Source organism: Musca autumnalis, unplaced genomic scaffold, assembly GCF_047663935.1.
Source record: "Musca autumnalis isolate F117 unplaced genomic scaffold, ASM4766393v1 scaffold_2, whole genome shotgun sequence".
NCBI lineage: Eukaryota > Metazoa > Arthropoda > Insecta > Diptera > Muscidae > Musca > Musca autumnalis.
Window position 1 is genome coordinate 70,368,366 of NW_027411755.1, and position 20,044 is coordinate 70,388,409.

A 20,044-nucleotide genomic window follows, 5' to 3' on the forward strand; every position below is an offset into this window, starting at 1 on the left:
AAAAGCACAAAACTACGTTCTTTATCAAGCATATGTGAGGTACAAGTGCACAATTTTTGGACGATAGATCTTCAATAAACTCACAATTTTCCGAAATATCAAATATCAGAGATATAGCAACTTGTATTGTATATATATTTATTAGTTTTAGGTTATTCCAAAAAGGAACCTGTTATTCGAAGACAATATGAAGATGTAGCAAGAGGGGCTAATCAATGTGAATTTTCCAATTTTCGAATATCTTTAGAAATGTATAATTTATATAATTGTTCCACAAATATCCCAGTGGGGACAAGGAAGGCTTCTCTTATATAAATAGATTCATATTAAATTATTGATATGAGACCTAGTTTTTATCGTCGAGTCCGAATGGCGTGTCCTAAGTTGCCACTTGTAGAGACGTTTTTCTTAGTTGAAATACTCGGGAAATATCGCCAACATTACTAAGGGGTATTTTGCCACCGTTGAAAATTTGATGTGACCAAGCCTGGGAATCGAACCCGGACATTCAGCGTGCAAGTCGGTTGCACAGCTGATTCCTAGAGGTTATCACATAGTCGGTATCACATGGTCGGCCCCGTCCGACTATAGCCTTTGCTTACTTGTTTTTTGTTATTAACGTTTTTTAAATATTTCAGAACAAAATCTCCCTTCGTAACGTTTTAAAAACTTGACTTATTTAAACAATGTACATTGGCAAAGAGAACGTTTACCCCGCACATTTTAGGCAAACTTATCAAAATTTGGTGTGCAAAAACGAAATGCAAAGTTTTCTGTTGAACGAGAGAGCACAATTTTTTGCAAAATATTAGCAAAATACACTTTGCAGTTACAACTTTTCACTTAGCAGTACTTAGACGACGTTTGTGGACCAGAAATAAAAAAGTGAGTGTGATTCTCATTCATATGGGAATACTAGACACTTAAAGAGTTCGGTTTTTCGCTAAAAAAGGCATCATTTCAAAAACTGAGAAGCCAATTGATAATTCCCTTCGCCGGGATGAAATCATGATATTGGTAGCGATCAGTAAAATTTTGCAACACTGTCAGTTCGTTTTGAAAAACATTACTCTCTGTAATAGAGGGTAATAAATGAAGTTGAGCCAATGGGGGAATACTCCACTCAAACAATCGAAAATAAAAAAGAGAGCAAAATTTTTTGAGAACTTAGCAAACTCACCTTATCATTAGCAATTTATCACTTATCAAAAATAAGGAAAAATTTTGTTTGTTTTTTTTAGTTTTTTTCCATAGTAGGATGTTTTTTGCAGGTTACTAACACTGTGTGTCATTTTTTGAGTCATGGTTTATTAACCACATTTTCACACAGCAGCGTGATAGACGACCAAAATAAGAAGGCACGTGTCCCGGCGATTTTTCCTATCACTTCAACTTTCGCGGTTATGGGCCCACAAAGACCTAAGGTATTGATGTCAAAAGGGATCATTTTGTGGGTCTCATATCTTCTAAATCGCTGGGAATTTGGGTTTGCTCTTGGAAGCAAAGTTATTGCTCTCCTCTTAAAGAATAATAATTGTGAACACATAAAATCTATTCAACCTCACCTTCAAGGTCAAAATCGTCAAGGTAAAATTTTTCCCTTATAATTTTTTCTCGGATTTTAGGCTACAGATATCAAACCGTTAGAATTGAAGCAAACAACCACCTACAAAAATGTAGCTTAGGTCTCAATAAAAAACTTTCTAGAACACAAAAACTCTGTAGAAACGGTTTTTAATGACCAAAATAGCAATACAATTGCGATTTTTATCATATTTTCTCGGTTTCTGCTCCATAGATACTAAACCGTTGAAAATTCAAGAAAATAATTAACCACATTAATGTAGCAAACATACGAACTGTCTGTGAACGCTCCTTATTGGCGAAAAAGCGAAAAACTTTTGAAAATATCCGCAGATAGCTAACCGCCCAAAAATTAAGTGTACAATCAACTTCAAAAATGTACCTAAGATCTCAATAAACAACTTCCTAGAACATATGATTATTGTGGGAACGGTTCTTAAAGTCCAAGTTCGATCATTTTAAAGCATTATTTCCTGTTCATATCCGTAAATAACAAACCTTTCGAATTTCCTTGAGTTTTTAACAGTTTGTTATTTCCGGACCTGAGCAGGGGGAAACTTTAAAAATAATTCAATTGTTTGTGAATTTCAGCTTATTCCTAGAAACTTCATATGTTCTAAAAAGTTGTTCATTGCAATCATAGGTACATTTTTGTAGTTGACGGTTTGATATCTGTAGCCTGAAATCAGAGCAAAAATTATAGGGGAAATTTTACCTTGACGATTTTGACCTTGAAGATGAGGTTGAATGGATTTTATGTGTTCACAATTATTATTCTTTAAGTCGAGAGCTACAACTTTGCTTCAATGAATAAACTCAATTTCTCAGCGATTTAGAAGATATGAGCCCCACAAATTTATCCCTTTTGACATCAATGCCTCAGCCTTTGTGGGCCCATAACCGCGAAAGTTGAAGTGATAGGAAAAATCGCCGGGACACGTGTCTTCTTAGTTTGGGTCTTCTATCACGCTACGGTGTCAGAATATGGTTCATAATTTTCGTGTTGCATAGTGTAATCCAACGCTCAGCCCAAGTTTTATCGTTTTTGTGAATGAATGTGTGGTAAATGTTAGCTCACTACCTTTAAGGTAGTTCCCCAGGTGACACCACGTTGAGTTTAGTGTCCACATGAGATGAGAGAAGAACAAAGAAAAGTCATGTGTTTTATCATGTTCCTTGGAATCTTTCATCCCCTGTATCAGGCTGAAGTTCCAAATACAACGGCTTTTGTGATGCCTCTCCAACTTTTCCCTTCAGCGTGACATTTGCCATTATTGTTGATTGACCCGTAGATTTCAAAGAAATTTGTTCAAATGCACACAAAGTACTGGCTCATCTACCTTCTCAAATGATCCATGCCTCGGATTCATACAAAAAACACGGGTAATATAACACCTTAACCAAACAAGGTAAAAAAGTAATGATGATAATGAGGAGCATTTGTTTTAAATCTAAGTATCTGTGCTTGATGTATGACCTTCAGCATATCTCAACTTTCTTCAAAAAATACCATTTTATTATTGGTTAAACCTTTACTTTAAAAACTTGCCCTCCAAATGAACAATTTATTTCTCGGTAAATCACTTTTGTTTTCCTTGCCGTTTTTTTGCTTGCTTTCCATAATTTGGTACCCAATTGTTTTGTTTATGACCATAATAAATTTAAAGTAATTGTTTCAAGAATCCTTTCTTTCTTTCCTTCTGCTTCTTTGGTTGTTGTTGTTTTTTTTTGCCTTGGCCAAGACATTTTTCTTTGCCTAATAAACTACATAATTTTGTTAGGGGTTTGGTTGGTTGGCAGTGATTTTCTTAAGAGCGAGGGGTTTTCTTTTCTTGCCATTTATTTTAAGTGTAACGACGCTACAAACCTTAGATTGTGTTGTAACGAAATTTAAATACAAATCGTAACAGAACCCTTTCTCCTCTCCCCTCCCTTCTTATGCTATATTGCATTTCTGCCATTAATAAACTTATATTGTAATAAATTTCGTAACTACATCTTCTACCACAGTTTTGTGTGTCCAATAAAAACAATAACAAGTCGAACAATGTAAGACAAATAGTACAAAGAAGAGGAAGAAGACATTTGCTAGAATGCGATGTTTTTGCATACTCACCACTGGCAACATTTTCAAAAATCCCAGTAAAAATATGACCATTATACTCGAAGTTGATACACAAAATTGCATTTTCAAAAATGTTATGGCACACTGGCGATTAAACCAAATGGGCAGCAGTATAATAAAGGCCGAACACGATTGCAGTAAACAGCAAACACAGCTAATGATGACAAACATGGGACGTGGTGGTGCGGTCAAATGGTGGGCCTGTAAAGAAAATAGAAAGTGGAGAGAAGGGAAAAATGCAAATAAGAATATAAATTTCAGATATTTGTAAATATTCAACGTAAAGAATAGCCAATTTATTCTGTAGATTTTGAATAAATTATGTAATTTATATTAATAATTTTAGTAAAGATATTCTAAGGAAAAATGCCAACATCGTTATAATTTCTCTTTATAATGTTGTCATATAATGCAAGTCTCAATATATATTCAAAATTCAAGCAAAGAGCTACCAACTGTAACGCTCGAAAGTCGTGGGTACTCGTTTTTGATTACAATAAACTATTTCACTAACAAAATGTATTTATTTCAAAATTTAAATTCAAATTTAACAGTCCAAATGACCCCTAATGGTAATATCGTAATATCGGCAGGTATAAAAGGAGGGGCTGTAGAGACAATCTGGGCCATTGATGTCAACGCCTACACGTTGTCGTAACAACAAAGAATAACGAATTCAAATGAGAGCTATGTCAGCCGTTGTTTAACAAAGGGACATTACTCTCCCATCAATTCTCTCTCATTTATTTTGGACATCAATGATCTGGGCAGTCTGTTGGAGGTTGTTGAGTCAAGTGGTGTTGAAAAAACCTTGGCATTTGGGTTTAAGTAGAGTAGTTGGTAGTTTTTGCATAGTCAAGTGGTGTTGCAAAACAAAAGCTTGACTTTTGTGGAAATAGAGTAAGTGGTAGTTTCTACGTAGTAGAGTGGGTTTGAAAAACGAACCTCTGCGATCAGTGGAAATAGTTTTTGTCTCGTCGAGTGGGGTTGCAAAACGAACCTCGGATGGTGCAAAAACTAGTTGTAAGCATCGTTGTGGTATTTCGGTTGTGTTGTCGTCTTCGTCAAGTGGTGTTGCAAAACAAAACCTTCGCTATTCGGCAGGGCATCGAGCCGTCATTACTGTGACGGTTGCGGGGTCATCTGCGTCAAGTGGGCTTGAAAACAAACCTTGGCTTTTCGGCAACACGTCAGCGCGTACCAGACCACCACTGCTATACTTGGACGCCGCAGATCGATCCTGGGCTAACGTCGCTGCAAACGCTCTATCGCCTGCAGTAATTGAAACGCTGCAGCTTTAAAGTTGCCGTCACACGCCCTATCGTCCGCATGTATTGGACAGCTGCTGGGGTAACGTCGCCGCCAATTTCGCTGCCATCAACCGCATTCATTATACCGTTGCTGGGCTAACGTCGCTGTCAATCACGCTGTCGTCAACATTCATCGAAACGCTGCCTGTGACAAAGCCTTTGCCCTCCGCCTTGCGTACATCCGAACTGCTACTTCCATCATCTCGTGCCATCGCTTTTTCAGATACATTCGCCCAACAACCTATGTACCAGTATATTAAGTGTCAAAACAACGATATTCTTGTGACGACTCTAGCCCCCACTAAGCGTACCCCAGCTTTAAAGTGAAAACACGCCGCCACACAACAAAAATGTATAAAATTCCTAGGAATGATTCTTAAACCTGAAAATAGCAAAAAAAAAAAAAAAAAAAATAAAACCTTGAAGTCTATTAAGTTCGGGTAAGATGGTGTATACGATAGCTCTCGAAGGTAGAATACGATTTAATGCACATCGAAATATTTTTTCCAGACATATATCATGTTCGAATGTGGAGGTCCACTCCTTCGGGTACCTTCCTCGCAAAATTTCAAAAAGTCTCGCAAAAGTGCAACTTAATGACATGGCTCGGATTGTTTAGAAATTTTTCGGCAGGTTGTCAAGCACATATATTTATTGAAATAGTGGACCAAAAGCTCGAAAAATCCCCGCTGGCACCAAATAAAACCACTAACCGACTGGTCTTAGGAGACTTTAATAAACATCATGAAAAAATTTCAAAAAGTCTCACAAAAGTGCAACTTAAGGACATGGCTCGGATTGTTTAGAAATTTTTCGCGGCACGTTGTGCTCGGGTCCCCTTTTAATTTCAAAATTTTTTTGAGCCAAGCATACATATTTATTGAAATAGTGGACCAAAAGTTCGAAAAATCCCTGCTGGCACCAAATAAAACCACTAACCGAATGGTCTTAGGAGACTTTAGTAAACATCATGAGTTGTGTTATTCGGCCCTAGGTTATGACATATTGATAACTCTACGTTTTGCACGGGCAATGAAGACGCCATTATTACAAATAGTTCAGTTCAGTTTTTGCCTCTCAGTGAACAAGCCGCATTTGTTAATGTCGGAAAAGAAAAAGTCAATTTGTGGCAGGTGCTTTAAAGTGGTGGACAGCAATGTTTTTATTAGATGTAAAATTTGTTGCTGTAAATTCCACATAAAAAAACTGAATTGGGAAACAGTTCATATGCTGCTTGTGTTGCAAATAATGCTAATAACAGTTCTTTCTCTAAACAGTACTCGGAGAGTGAAAATGCTGATCTTAACCCAACAAATAATTTACACTGGGTTAATGCAAAGCCGAGAAAAGTTAGAAAAAATGTCGTGTTTGGTGAAAATACAATTTCGGAATTAGAAGTAATTGCGAGCAAAAAATGGATTCATTTATCCTCATTTAAGCCGATTGTAACAACGGAACAAATTGTTAACTATGTGGTGAAGCATGCTGGAGTACCCAATCATGAATTGGAATGTTATATGCTTATTAAAAGGAATGCTAATGTTAATGATATGAAAAGGATATCGTTCAAACTTGGAGTTTCGGCAAGCTGGTATGCGGAAATGTTTAAATCGTGCTTATGGCCGTCTGATGTTAAAGTTCGACCGTTTGAAATTCTATCTAAATGATTTTCTTGTCATGTAATTTTCATTAGAGATATTTAATAATATACGATTTGTATATATGTATATGTATATTTAATAATTAGCATTTCATCATCAATGGGTATGGTGCTACCGCTACTGAAGCAAGGCAAGGATGCCAGCAATTATTAGTCGTACAGACCTATTTTGCTTTTGTCGTTCGTAGTAAACACTTTTGAGGCTTTACTTCTTCTCAGCGTGAGAATTTAGAATATTAGTTTAGGACTCAACCAGAAAAAACCCGTTCGTTAAGATAGACTCGACTTTTCAAAACCTTTGATAATGTCAATCACTCCACAGTGTTTAAGATCAACGTTTAAATCACTCTCGTACCCAGGAAAGAAGGAAGATAACATCTCACGTTGGTGACTTAAGGCTGATTGATCTGAAGTTTTTTTTAATATAGAATTTTTTCGAGCCCCCCCCCTGAGTGATACGTCGCATTAGATCCCTTCCTGTCTAGGAGGAACCACCGCAATTTACTAGGGATGAAGTTGCAGATGATGTTGCGAGAGTTGCGAGTCTCTCTATAGTTCTCAACCTCTTGCTAGCCACCCAAATCGTGTCCAAACTCTAGAAAATAAACATGTTGCTACTGAACTAAGGTAAGGATGACAGTAATGTTGGGTCGTACAGAGCTATTTAGCTTTTGTTGCTCGTAGGAAAGACTTTTGAGGCTTTTTAACAGCGTCCGAAATAGCTATTCATATGCTGAACATCAGCATGGATTTCGCCGTATCCACACATATTAGTCGAGGACTCAGTCAGAACAAGCCGTGCGTTAAGAGCGTGTTGGTGGCGCTCGACTTATTAAAAGTCTTTGGTATTGTGAATTACTCTACAGAACATCGAGCAGACTACCCTGCTGTCAAGTTTAAGATATTGTATACACAAGAAGTGGAAGCCACGTAGAGGAAATCAGGGATTTTCCAAGAAACTGTTTAACTTCTACCTTTCCTGTAGTTCACATTCACCAGACGGCACTAATATCATTAAGTGTGCGGATGATTGTACGATCTAGGCATCAGGTACTGATCTTACCATTTTTCAGCGCGAGGAATAGGCTAATATCTGTCACTAAATATACGGAAACCCTCTTCGCCACATAGACTACGGAGATGAGCACAGAACTGAATGTCCTTGTCAATGGTTAGTGGTAATTCCGACCACTAACTGCCCCAAGATTCTAGGAGTAACATTCGACAATACCTTTACATTGCCTGGGCATGCCAGAGCTATCTGCGGGATGTAGGTACAAGGCCATCAAGTCTCTAGCCGGCATCACTTGGGGTGCAGATAAAGAAATCGTGTTGTCCACATGTAGCACGATAGATTCTCTGTGGTAAGCTAGAGCAAGACCACCACACGGATCGTGTTGAAATTTTAATAACTGGTTATCGTTGTAACCATGACGACAACATTTTAGTTTTTTTTGTCTGGGGAAGACAGTACTTCCTCAGATATACACCTCGAAATGTCGCAATATTTATGGCCACTCCACATACTTTTGCCCTTTAATCCGGTTGAATCTCTTTCTTGGAAAATGTTGAAAATTAATAATGGACAGTGATTGTGACTACAATATTATAATATTTTTGTATAGGAGAAGCCAATACTTCCTGAGATATGGGTCCCAAAATTTCTTAGTATTGAGGGCCATTCCTTCATACACATTTTGCACTAAAGTTTGTGGTATTTGTCACAAAGCTATTGGATTATTCTCCATTGTTTTTTGTACAGTCATGGACAGAGGGTGATTACGTGTCGGCAACTTGCATGCATCTTGGGACCACCATGATCATACTATTAATCTCATTTAACAACTTTTTAAAACTCGTTGCCCCTGTTGGGAAGTTTGTTCAGAAGTAGGTATTTAGCACGAAGGATTGGGAAGCTCATGAATTCAGTGATTGGTATGGCTTTTGTTGCCTTATTTTAATACGAGATGTCAATTTTGGCGGCTAGGTGTCATTATGGAGAACAAAATTCGCCTTTTGGGTTATATGTGTACATTGAGGTGGCAGCCGTTGGCCGGAACACGCCGTCGCACAATGTCGCGAGTTCATATTACCTGTGACCAAAAATAGAAGGAGTTGTCGTAGGTGCATCAATTTTGGTACACGTACCTATTATTGACTTACAATCTTCAGGACAAAAAATTGGGTTGGTCGGTCCACGTTCTGATATAGCCCCAAGAGAACCGTACCTCCCGATTTTCGGTATTTTGAATGTTTTAGACACAATGACCAACCGAAAGTATTCAAATTTTGTGGTTAGTCTTCGGCAGAGGTATCAAACATTCCAACAGAGAATTGTGGGCTTAGGTCCACGTTTTGATATAGCCCCCATATAACGGTACCTCCCGATTATCGGTATTTTGAAGATTTTAGCCTCATTATTACACCGAAATTGCTGAAATTTGGTATTTAGTCTTCGTAGGGGGCATTATACCTTCACCTTGAAATTGGTCGGCATAGGTCCACGCCTTCATATAGCCCCCATAGGACGGTACCTCCCGATTTTCGGTATTTTGGAGGTTTTAGCCTGATTATCACACCGAAATGGCTGAAATTTGGTATTAAGCATTCATTAGAGGGCTTATAACGTTCTACAAGAAATCTGTCGGTATAGGTCCTCGTCTTCCTATAGCCCCCATAGAACCGTGCCTCCTCATTTTCGGTATTTTGAGTGTTGTGGCCTTAACATCCACCCGAAATGACTGAAATTTGGTGCTTAGTCTTCATATTGGTTGGGAGTATATTGAATATATCAAACTTCCTGTCTCTATATATGAGAAATTTCCTTTAAAAAATTTTTTGACCGATTAGTGGTCAAAAAACGGTAAATTGTTTGTAAAAAATCGAATTTTGACTTTCGCTGTCCACAATTTTTTTTAAAAATTTATATTTTAAAAAATTCTCTCATTTTAAAGCAAGATTATTAGGTACTTAATTAGCCCACAAAAATATATGATGATCGGTTCATTCGTTTTCGCGCTATAGCCAACACCGCAAAACGATTTGTTAAAAAAAGGGGTATCCTCTCAGTGAGGTGGTCGCTGAAAAAGAGAAATGACACATTCGTCTGCAAACCTCTGCAGCTGGGACCTTTATATATTTGAAGTACTCACTTTTTACTACTCATACAGCAAAAAATATCGATATACACTTTTATACAACTTTTTTTCCCGCTCCACTCAATTTAAAATTTGCTTCAAAATTAATAAACTTATTAATACATGTTTGGGTAAATGTAAACACCGTATGATTAATATTTACATGCAAACAATAGTGTAGCCAAGTTTATTACATCCCAAGAGAACTTAGGAACCATTTTTGCAGCGACCGTTACTTTTAAATTTTAGATATTAACGCATAATATAATTTATTAATTTTAGAAAAAAAAAAAAACACAAAAATACGTATTAACTAAAATTGTCGGATTTAAATCTTCATATAGCAAAAACTACTTCACGTATCAGTACCAAAATTCAGATTCTTCTTAATTATTATGTTTTCTATCACTCCCCATCAATAAATTTGTTCAACGAAGTATTTAGTTTTTACCATTTTTGGCCACGGTCGTGACGCTGTGCGTCGTGGTTTTGAAATTCTCCTCTCTCCTAGGGTGCCGTCTTCATTCACATTTCAAATTGTGTGCCCTGTCAGTGTGCAGCCAAATAAAAGTCAAACGACTGATATTCAAAGTCGGAATGTCCTCTATACACATATTTTAACTATTTAATTATGTTTGTTTGTTTGTCGGTTCTAATGCAACTCTTCTGTTTTATAATTTTCTCTCTTCCAGATGTTGTTGTATTACTCGCTATTTCCTTTACTTTTAGTAATATTACAGTTATTTGTGGCAGCATAACTTTTTTATAATTTTACTATTTTTGTTTATGTTTGTTTGTTAGAACTAGAGAAAATATTAACGGAAATAGGTGGAAAACAGCAGCACATGCCATAGAAAATGGAGAGAATACAACAAAGTACTTTCTATACGAAAAATACCATCAAAATAAACTAACAAAACCCTGCCTGCAACCATATTTGACCGTGTATGCAAAACGGGCAGGGTGTGTGTGATCAAGAGAAGTCAGTTTTTTGAAGGTTGCGAACTCGAAGTAAAAAATTAATAAAAACGACAGAGGCAACATAGAGGTACTAAACAAATAACTACCAAAAACATACCCTAAAAGGTTGATGAAAATAGCCAAAAGTAAGAAACTAGTTCTCTATTGAATAAACAAAAAAAACTCTGTTTAAAAAACTAGTTCGTTCTCTTGCAGTTTGGGGCTATTATTCTAGGAAGAGGAGGAAAATTTACTTCCGGTACTGTGATTTAAAATAATAAAAGTAAAACACTTGAAATTGAATTGAAGTTAGTGGGGGTGTTTTGATTGTTAGAAAAATAAATGTTTTGCATATAGAGCTTGACTAGGTAACGAAGATAAGGGCACTCACTCACTGCTTTCAATAGGTGTTGAGGTGGCAATACGCTTTTTTATTATAATTTATTTTTATGATTTTTCAAAGTCAGATTTAATAATAATTTTATTAGGGTACATTTATAAAAAATGTAAATAGAAGCAGTTGGATTTGCCGACCGCTAAATACCCTCAACCTAAAGCTGCGCCAAAAAAGCAAGTAAGAAAGTATCAGTGAGATGCGCTGACACAGCCACTGACAAAAAAAAAAAAACAAAAACACAACAATTATACCGTCTATAAAATATATTGATTTTATATCACTGGTATGCGTTAATATATGTAGGTACCGCAATGTGGGTCTATACTATATCATTGACATATACCAAACATTTTTAGGAACCAAGAAGAAATTTTTAAAAAAAGTTTAACAGTTATCTTGCGCGATGGCCGTTTCAGTATTGGAGCTTTTGGGCCATTATCTCAGACTTACTCCGAAAAAAATTGTACAGTTAAAAATGAGGTCGCTTGAAGAACCTACTGAAAAAAGAATCAAAACGATGCCAGAATTTTGTGTGGGTGGTACCCGAAGGAGTGGACCATATTGTCCATATTGATACATGACTGGATGAAAAAATATGATGTGCGAAGTCTGCACCAATCAGAAACTTCCTGCTAGAATTATCTTGCGGATTAGCCATCTTGGTTGGTGCCGTCAGGGTTTCTTGGAGGCCAATATCTCAGGAGTATGGAAAAAATTGTACCGTCGTAAAGGGAAGGGAAAAGTACTATGAACAGATTTTTTTTTAAGTTTTAAAGTTTAGGCATTTATGCGATTATCGAAGTATTATTTGTCGTGTCAGCCTTGATTGCACTCGTCAAAACGCACGAAACCACAATGGAACATTTTTAAATAAAGTTAGCTACCCAGATGAACAGCTGTTTTTTGATAGGTGGCAACATTACGCCAAATGACGTAAGTGTCACCAACTTCCTCCGCTATTTAATTATTTACAAGAAAACGAAGCGGGCGAACAAATAAAAAATTGGTATTGAAGCTAAAAGTTACCAAAGTAAAATTGTGCTTGGAATTAGGAGAGCCCTAACTACAATTGGAAATTTCTTTGGTGGTGAATGGAAAAACATTTAACTGAAATTGAAAACAATTCCTGACAATTTTTTTGTGGTTTTCTAGTAAACCTCTAGGATGAGTTGCCATTTCCTCGTGGTTTCTTCATGTACCTCACCCATACACCGTGTCTACCATCTAAAGTTTTGCCACCACATTGTTTTAAAAACAGCATTTGTTGAAACAGATATCCACATAGTGGATGTGAAGGGTGAGCAAAGCAACATTTATGCGGGGAAGTTTTAACCTGCATATTACAGCATTGCGAAACTATTCCGCCATTTTGTAAGTAGGCCAAGTAGGTTACTGTTGGCCAGTACAACTAGAATATTCCGTCTCTCGCCATCCACCTGAAAAACACCAAGAAATACCACCACTTGGACCGCTGCCATATTCGACATCAGTCATCTTTTGATTTGGGCCAAATGTAGTTTGCCTATTGTAGTCACGTATCCCCACCACCACCTGCAAACGTTAACAATCATATCATATACATTGAAAGGAGGACCTTCATCCGAGCAACAATCAATGTAACAACTTTTGGATACAGGATAAGTACACGAAAGCCGTAGCGTCCAAATCACAGCCTTGAGCCGATCCCGTGCAGGCAGTGTAAAAGATTTTGCTTAGTATCCAATACCTTTCCGTTACAGACGGCAAAGTATTTGGATCTAATTTTACATTCCATCGACGGTTAGCCATTTATATTTGTTAACGGCATCTGCGACTGCATCCGTGTGACTGCTATTTAAACCTGATTGATAGGCTTGTTGATCTAGGGATTCTCTATTGTAACTTTTAATCTATCTTTCTAGATCATGAAGACCCCTTCTGATATGCCTGGGTGGGGGTTCTGTTCACCATATGGTGATTAAGATGTCCCTGACGGTAACACCTGAGCAAGTACTGAAACGAAAGCATGCCATTGTGTTGTCCTTGTGATGATATGAGGAGCACCTTGTTGCAGTTCTCAAGTCGGCATTCTGGCAGGTTTAATATTTTTTCCATCGCGTTGCACTAAGATTCGCGAAACACACAGGCGCCGCAATGCCTACCATAGATCAACCTATAGCGTTATGTGTGGACAACAAGGATTCTTTATCTGAACCCCAAGTGCTGCCGGCTAGGGACTTGAGGACATTGTTCCTACATCTCAGCTGCTCCCAGATCGCTGTGACATGCGCGGACGACATAAACATGCTGTCAAATGTACAATCACCCGCATACATTACGATCTCAATAACCTCTACAGGAGATGTAGAAGTTAAACAGTTCCAGAGATATCACCTCACCTTGGGGAACTCCCTATTTCACTTTACGGGGCTTGGACTTCCTGTTCCTGAATTCCACGAAATTGATTATCCAACGTTTCAAACATGACCAGAGGGTTGTACGTTCGATGTTCTCAAACAGCGTGGAGTGCTTGACAGTATCAAATTGTTTTGATAAATCAGGTTGAGTCCTCGACTAATATGTGTGGCGTGCAGCGCTGTTATTGCGCTGTGCTGCTTACGGAATCCATGCTGATGATCGGCATCGGGATAGCTGTTTTTGACAATGAACCTTTGCAGACATCGTTGCCTGGCTTCAGAAGCGGAACCACCCTGCACATTTGTCAGACTTCGGGAACGATGTGGCTGGCTGGCAACAGGTTGAGAGCTTTAGAGAGAGAGAGAGAGAGAGAGAGAGAGAGAGTAATGTTTCAGCATTACCATAGACATTCCACCACGGCCCAAAACTTTGAATGATTTAACATTTCTGATGGCATTCGCAACATTATCCATAGTAAATTGTGGTGGTTCATTTTCGACAGGGCGAGGTCTATTGCGACGTAGTACTATTCTTTTCGCCCTGTCACTCCCGGGGTGCACGACAAAATGTCGATTGCAATAACTTGCGCAACCCTTCTGATCAGTCAGCGTAACGTTGCCAAACGTGATTGATGTTCTGTCTTCCTTCCTTCTAGGGTTAGAGATGTTGCAACTCCTTAGATGATTTAACCACTTGTTCCGGGTCAGCGCCCTGACTCTGGGGTCACTGGGGGGCACGACGTAGCTCATGAAGTTCATTTGCTAATCTCGTCGCTCTCTGCCGGGAAGTATGGTTTCACTTCGGGTTTTCGACCAGCAGGTATATGGCGAGCAGCGGCAGCAGTGATGATGTCTCGAAACGTCGTTTCTGCTACCCGATCATCAGAAGGGTTGGGCCATATCTCTGAAGCTGTGATTAGTGATCTCTCTGAAACTCGGGCAATTAGCCTTCCCATGATTGACGAAAGTGCAGCGTTCGGATGTGATGAAGTCGGGCGGTCTGCTGATGGAGACAATTATGGGGAGATGGTTTGATCCAAGAGAAATGATGGGTTGCCAGGTGACGTCATTTGTCAGACCAGATGACAGGATGGTTATGTCTAACGAACTGTGACACTCTCCGCTAATTCTGGTAGGGGCGTGCAAAACGTAGAGCTATCTATGTGCTCAGATAGCGCTATACCCCTCTGGTCGTTTCCTAGGACCGCATGCCACAACTCATGATGAGCATTAAGGTCCACCAGGACCAGACGGGCTATGTGTGGCCTATAACCTGGAGAACAGCATCTCTTCCTCGGTAGTTCCACACCAGACTGCAGCTCCATACATTCCATGTAATGGTTATTACAGCCAAGCTTATGCCAGATAGGACTGTATTGAACAGACTGGTGCAATAGGAGGGCTAATCCTCCCACCTCCACTTCTGATGCGATCCTTCCTCAATATGTTATAACCATCACAACGCTGTAAGCTGCAGTTGTTGTTGTTGTTTTCCTCCGTCCCGGCTGGGACCAAAGGAATCCAGATCAGGCATTCTTGCATGTTCTGCTCCCAACACAGCAAAAAGGTACAAATACAAACACGTGTACACTGATGTGGCAGCCTCGGGCCGGAACACGGGTGTTGTTTGGTTCCAGGTCAATCCGGTATCGAAGAACCCGCCGTCGTAGGATTGATGAGGATCAATTAGGATGATTATTGCCGATAACATGAGCGTGAATTGACTGGGGTTGTAGTTCGACTGCACTAATGTTTGAAGAAAAAGGTCACCCCACTAGACCACATTTTATTTTTGGAACCAAAATCATCAAAAATTGTAATAAAAAATGTTTATTTCGGAGGAAGGGACCCGGGTCCCTGTGAAAACAGCTTGCATACGTCCCTGCCTCTCAGCATTGACCGAAGCAACCTGTGTTGTGTCTTAAGCAAGAAGTACAACTTTTCCCTGAGATTCATCATCTCCAGTGACAAGATGCGAGGCAGGACAGTTTCTCTAGGCTAGAGACCACGTTCCTACTTTTTAGTTTCTCGCAGATAACTGTAGCATGCGCAAACGATTTAAAGATGCTATTGTATCCGATCCCAAGTATTCCGGCGGTAGTTGACATCGATTTTTAGACATTTGTTCTGCCGTCGACGGAATTGTTCCGCGGTCGACTTGGGCATTAGGTGAGAAACTTGGTGAATTACCAGACTCCAGGGTCATTTAGAAGTTTAAACGTTACAACAGAGGTTTCGTCTAGGCCACAACGCTATGAGAATTATTTACCGGGAAATGGACGATTGATACTAAATTCTTGTTATCCCTTCCCGCAGGGTTGCCTATAGTTAATTATTGTTAATTAGTGTAACACTTCAGAATATCTGATCACTTTTCCGCTTATGTTTAATCTGCTCCAATACCAAGTGGGATGATGGGCTGACTGATTTCCATTTTTAAGTCATCCTCCGATTTTCATAGTTACGTCTTTAACTCTGGGTCATTAGGATTGGTTCGACTAAGGTCATAACCATCATTCCCTAGTCTCGTCGCCTCTGCTGAAAAATTTGGCCATACTTCAGGCTTTTGACCAGCAGATAGGTTGCCGAAGTTATAATGTCCCGAAAATACGGTTCTGCTGAACGAACATCAGAATGTTTGCGCCGTTCTCTGAAACTGTGATTGATAAACTCTCTAAGATTTGTGACTAGTCCAAGAAAGAAACGATGGGCTGATAGACCGCAAATAATTTAAACTATAAATATTTTAGGGTCCAGAGTCTTATACTCTGGGGGCCACGTTTGTGTATGATGATTTCACATAGTCCCTATGGCTGCAGTTTCTCAAATAGCTACTGACAAGTCCCTGCATATCGCTCATTTACTCAAAGAGTGGCATAACTCAAAAAATGCGATTTCTGAGTTAGCAATTTCTATTTTTTCTACAACTTCTACTTTATATTGTGTCAAATTTTCATGCTGATATCTCTAAAACTCAACGAGTTACAGCTCATTTACTACAAGCTTCGCATAATTCAACACAACAGTTTTTTGATTTTATGAAGCACTAAAACAATTCAAATCATGCTTGATCTTGCACAGAAATTTAGTACTGATATCTGGCTAGCTGTTTGCAAAATATGGTCCAAGTAGTTATTTTAGTTTTTGTGTAATAATCTTTTTAAGTTGGGAAGTCAAATTCTAATCGCGAACGTAAAACGCGTTTTTCTCGAAACTGGATTTTTTGAAATGTGTCACTCTTTGAGTAAATGAGCGATATGTTGAATATCACTGATGTTGTCATAAAAGCGGTACTGGCACGACCCAATAGAATCCGGAGCAGGCATCTCTGCATATGCCGCTCCCGAAACAGAATAACGAAATGAACACGAACAAATTTATACTTGGGCGGCACATAGATGCCATCACTGTGGAATCTTACATAAATAAAACCGAATGTCATAATTATATCCTCAGCATTTATGCTAACGAGGGTATATACATTTTCATACGGGCAAAATGCGCCTCATCAAAATAAGGGTTTTACACCCCAAGTATGTTTTGACGAAATCCGTTTCAGACCATTTGGAGTTGAATTAGCCATGTCCGTCCGTTTGTATGGCTGGCTGGAGCTCACGATAACTCTCGAATGGACCAATAAAATTGGTGCAAAGTTTGGCTTTCGTAATATTTTGTACAAACATAGTTTAAGTACCGTCCGGGGAGGTACCCCAACAAAAGTTCGAAAAAGTTCAGAAAATTTTTGCGCACGATAACTTTTGAAGGGAGTAACCGATTTGGTCCATATTTTGCTCATCGTGCAATTTCAACCAGACTTAGATAAGGTCCCAATATTGACTCAGTCGGTCCAATCCTTCCAGTACTTCCACACAAAATTTCGGAAAAGTTCGACCTGCTCTCGTATCGCTTTGATTTTTGTTGTAAAAACTCGTATTCACTGCTCTCCATACGTTGGTAATAGTTTCATCAGGGGCAAGTCCACACTTCCTGAGAAAATAGCCTGAAAGAAGCAAAAAAAACCCTATGACACCGTGTGTAGTGGTTGCAGCGCGATATAACTGCCAAACGGATCTGCCGATTCGGTCCAAAATTCAGCCTTCGTAATATTTTGTTCAAACTTAGTTTAAGTTTGAAGATAAACCATATCGGTCCACTCCTTCCGGTACCTTCCCCACAAAAGTTCGAAAATGTTCGGAAAATTTGTGCGCACGATAACTCTTGAAGGAAGTAAGCGATTTGGTCAATATTTTGCACATCGTGAAATTTCTACCACACTTAGATAAGGTTCCTTCGGGTACCAACCACGCAAAATTTCGGAAAAGTTCAGTTTAAGACCTGCTCTCAAATCGAATTGGTTTTTGTTGTAGCAACTTGTATTCACTGCCCTCCATACTATTACTAGTTTCATCGGGGGCAAGTCCACACTTCCTGAGGAAAAAGCCTGAAAGAAGCAAAAAACCCTATGACACCGTGTGTAGTGGTTGGAGCGCAAGATAACTGTCAAACGGATCTGCCGATTCGGTCCAAAATTTGGCTTTGGTAATATTTTGTTCAAGCTTAGTTTGAGTTCGAAGACAAGCCATATCGGACCACTGCTTCAGGTACCTCCCCCACAAAAGTTAAAAAATGTTCGGAAAAATTGTGTGCACGCTAACTCTTGAAGGGAGTGACCGAGTTGGTCCATACTTTACACATCTTCATATATCTACACATATAGATCAGGTTCTCATATGGACTATATTTGTCCATTCCTTCGGGTACCTCCCACATAAAAGTTTGGATAAGTTAACTTTAAGACCTGCTCTCGAATAACTTTGATTTTGGTTGAAGCAACTTGCATTCGCTGCCTCAATTTCGACGGTAGAAGTTTTTTCAGGGGCAAGTCCATACTTCTTGAGAAAACAGCCCGAAAGGTGTAAAAAAACCTATGGCACCATATGTAGTGGCTGGGGAGCACGATAACTCTCGAACTGATCAACTCATTTGGTCCAATATTTGGCGTTCGTCATATTTTGTCCAAACTTATTTTCAGTTCGAATATGGGCAACACCGGTCTACAACTTACGGTACTTCGCCCAAATATTTAAAAATGTCACTAAAATGGTATGCACGATATCTCTGGAACGGGGCAACCAATTTGGTCCAAACTTTGGATCTCCTAATACTTTGTCCAAATTTAGTTTAACTCCTAAAATGGCCAATATCGGTCCTATCCATAGGGTACCTCCCTCGTAAAACAACATTTGTGTCTAAGTGCAGTTTAGGGTTTGTTCGAAGATCCTTTGGAAATGTATACCGATGCTGTTCGTTGTGGTCTTGTTTACAACGATATTATGTTTTCCTTGGACAAGTCCATGCTTCCTGGCATACTGGTCCAAAAGCTATACGATGGCCCACTGAAATGATTAGTAGGCGCGATATATATCGAACGGTTTGACTCCCAAAATAAGATCCACTTCCATAATGGACTTGTCGGTCCCTTCCTTTAAGTATCTCGTCCTTATACTAATCCCCATTTTTGTCGGCAAGTTTAAATGTCCGAAAGGGCTACAAAATTCTGAAAAGATCATAAATACATTCGATCTGACCGTAGATGAAAGTTTAAATTCACATAGGCTGTGGGTATGTCTCTGTCGGCAAAGCCGACTGATACTTTTTTCGCTTGTTGTTTATGATACTTTCCCATTATGCCTCTCACATAGCTTCAATCAAAGACAACCCCAAATTAACGGTTATTGTTTATGGTCGTGTTTTAATGGCACTTATCATAATAATAATACATCAAAATCTGGTCAAAAATAACAGGAACAAGAGGAAGAAAAATACAGAAACAAATACACAACATCTACCAAAACAAAATTGCAGGTATAACCCACACTCCAATAACATTTTCGAAGTATCCCAGTTAACAACTTGCAAATGCACCCAAATCGACCATTAGAGATTTCCGTTGAATTTCATTATGACGGGGTGAATATGACGATCAAAGTAATGCTTAACACATTTGCGTTGCTACAAAAGGTCTTGCAGCACCACAGAGAGACTATCACTTCTATGGTTTGATGACCAATGAAACAAAACGTGAAAAGAAAAACAAACTCAAACAATAAACACCTCAATCCAATAGACCACCACAAAGATTTTGCACCCAAGGGTGCTTTGAATTGGAATTGTTCACTTTTTGGGGTCTTTGTTGTGTGTTGTATTACTTTTGGTTTCTTTTTGCTTTCAGTCTTCCTTATTGTTACTTTGTAAGGTATTATTATTCGGTACTTACATGATTATTACGTTTGGTTAGCATTACAACATAAGTACCCGAAACTGGGCAAATACAGCGTGTTATATTCTCCATTAGATTTTTGGTTATGCACAAATCTGAACGCCAACTGCTTTCAAAGGATGCTTTATAGTCATGACTGATGGAAACGGAAAGGGTGGGGAAGAAAGAAAATATATAAAACGAAAGAATCATGGT

General features: G+C 38.8%; 1 protein-coding gene across 1 annotated transcript in view; it reads right to left on the bottom strand.

Moving 5' to 3' along the window:
* The window catches only part of LOC141394063 (uncharacterized), a 917,654-nt gene that overhangs the window by 108,597 nt on the left and 789,013 nt on the right, over positions 1–20,044 (bottom strand). The window contains exons 17-18 of the mRNA XM_073967887.1: positions 19,847–19,985; positions 3,701–3,910 (exon numbers count right to left, since the gene is read on the bottom strand). Of these exons, the coding sequence (XP_073823988.1) occupies positions 3,701–3,910; positions 19,847–19,985 (349 nt within the window). The remainder of the gene's footprint in view (positions 1–3,700; positions 3,911–19,846; positions 19,986–20,044) is intronic.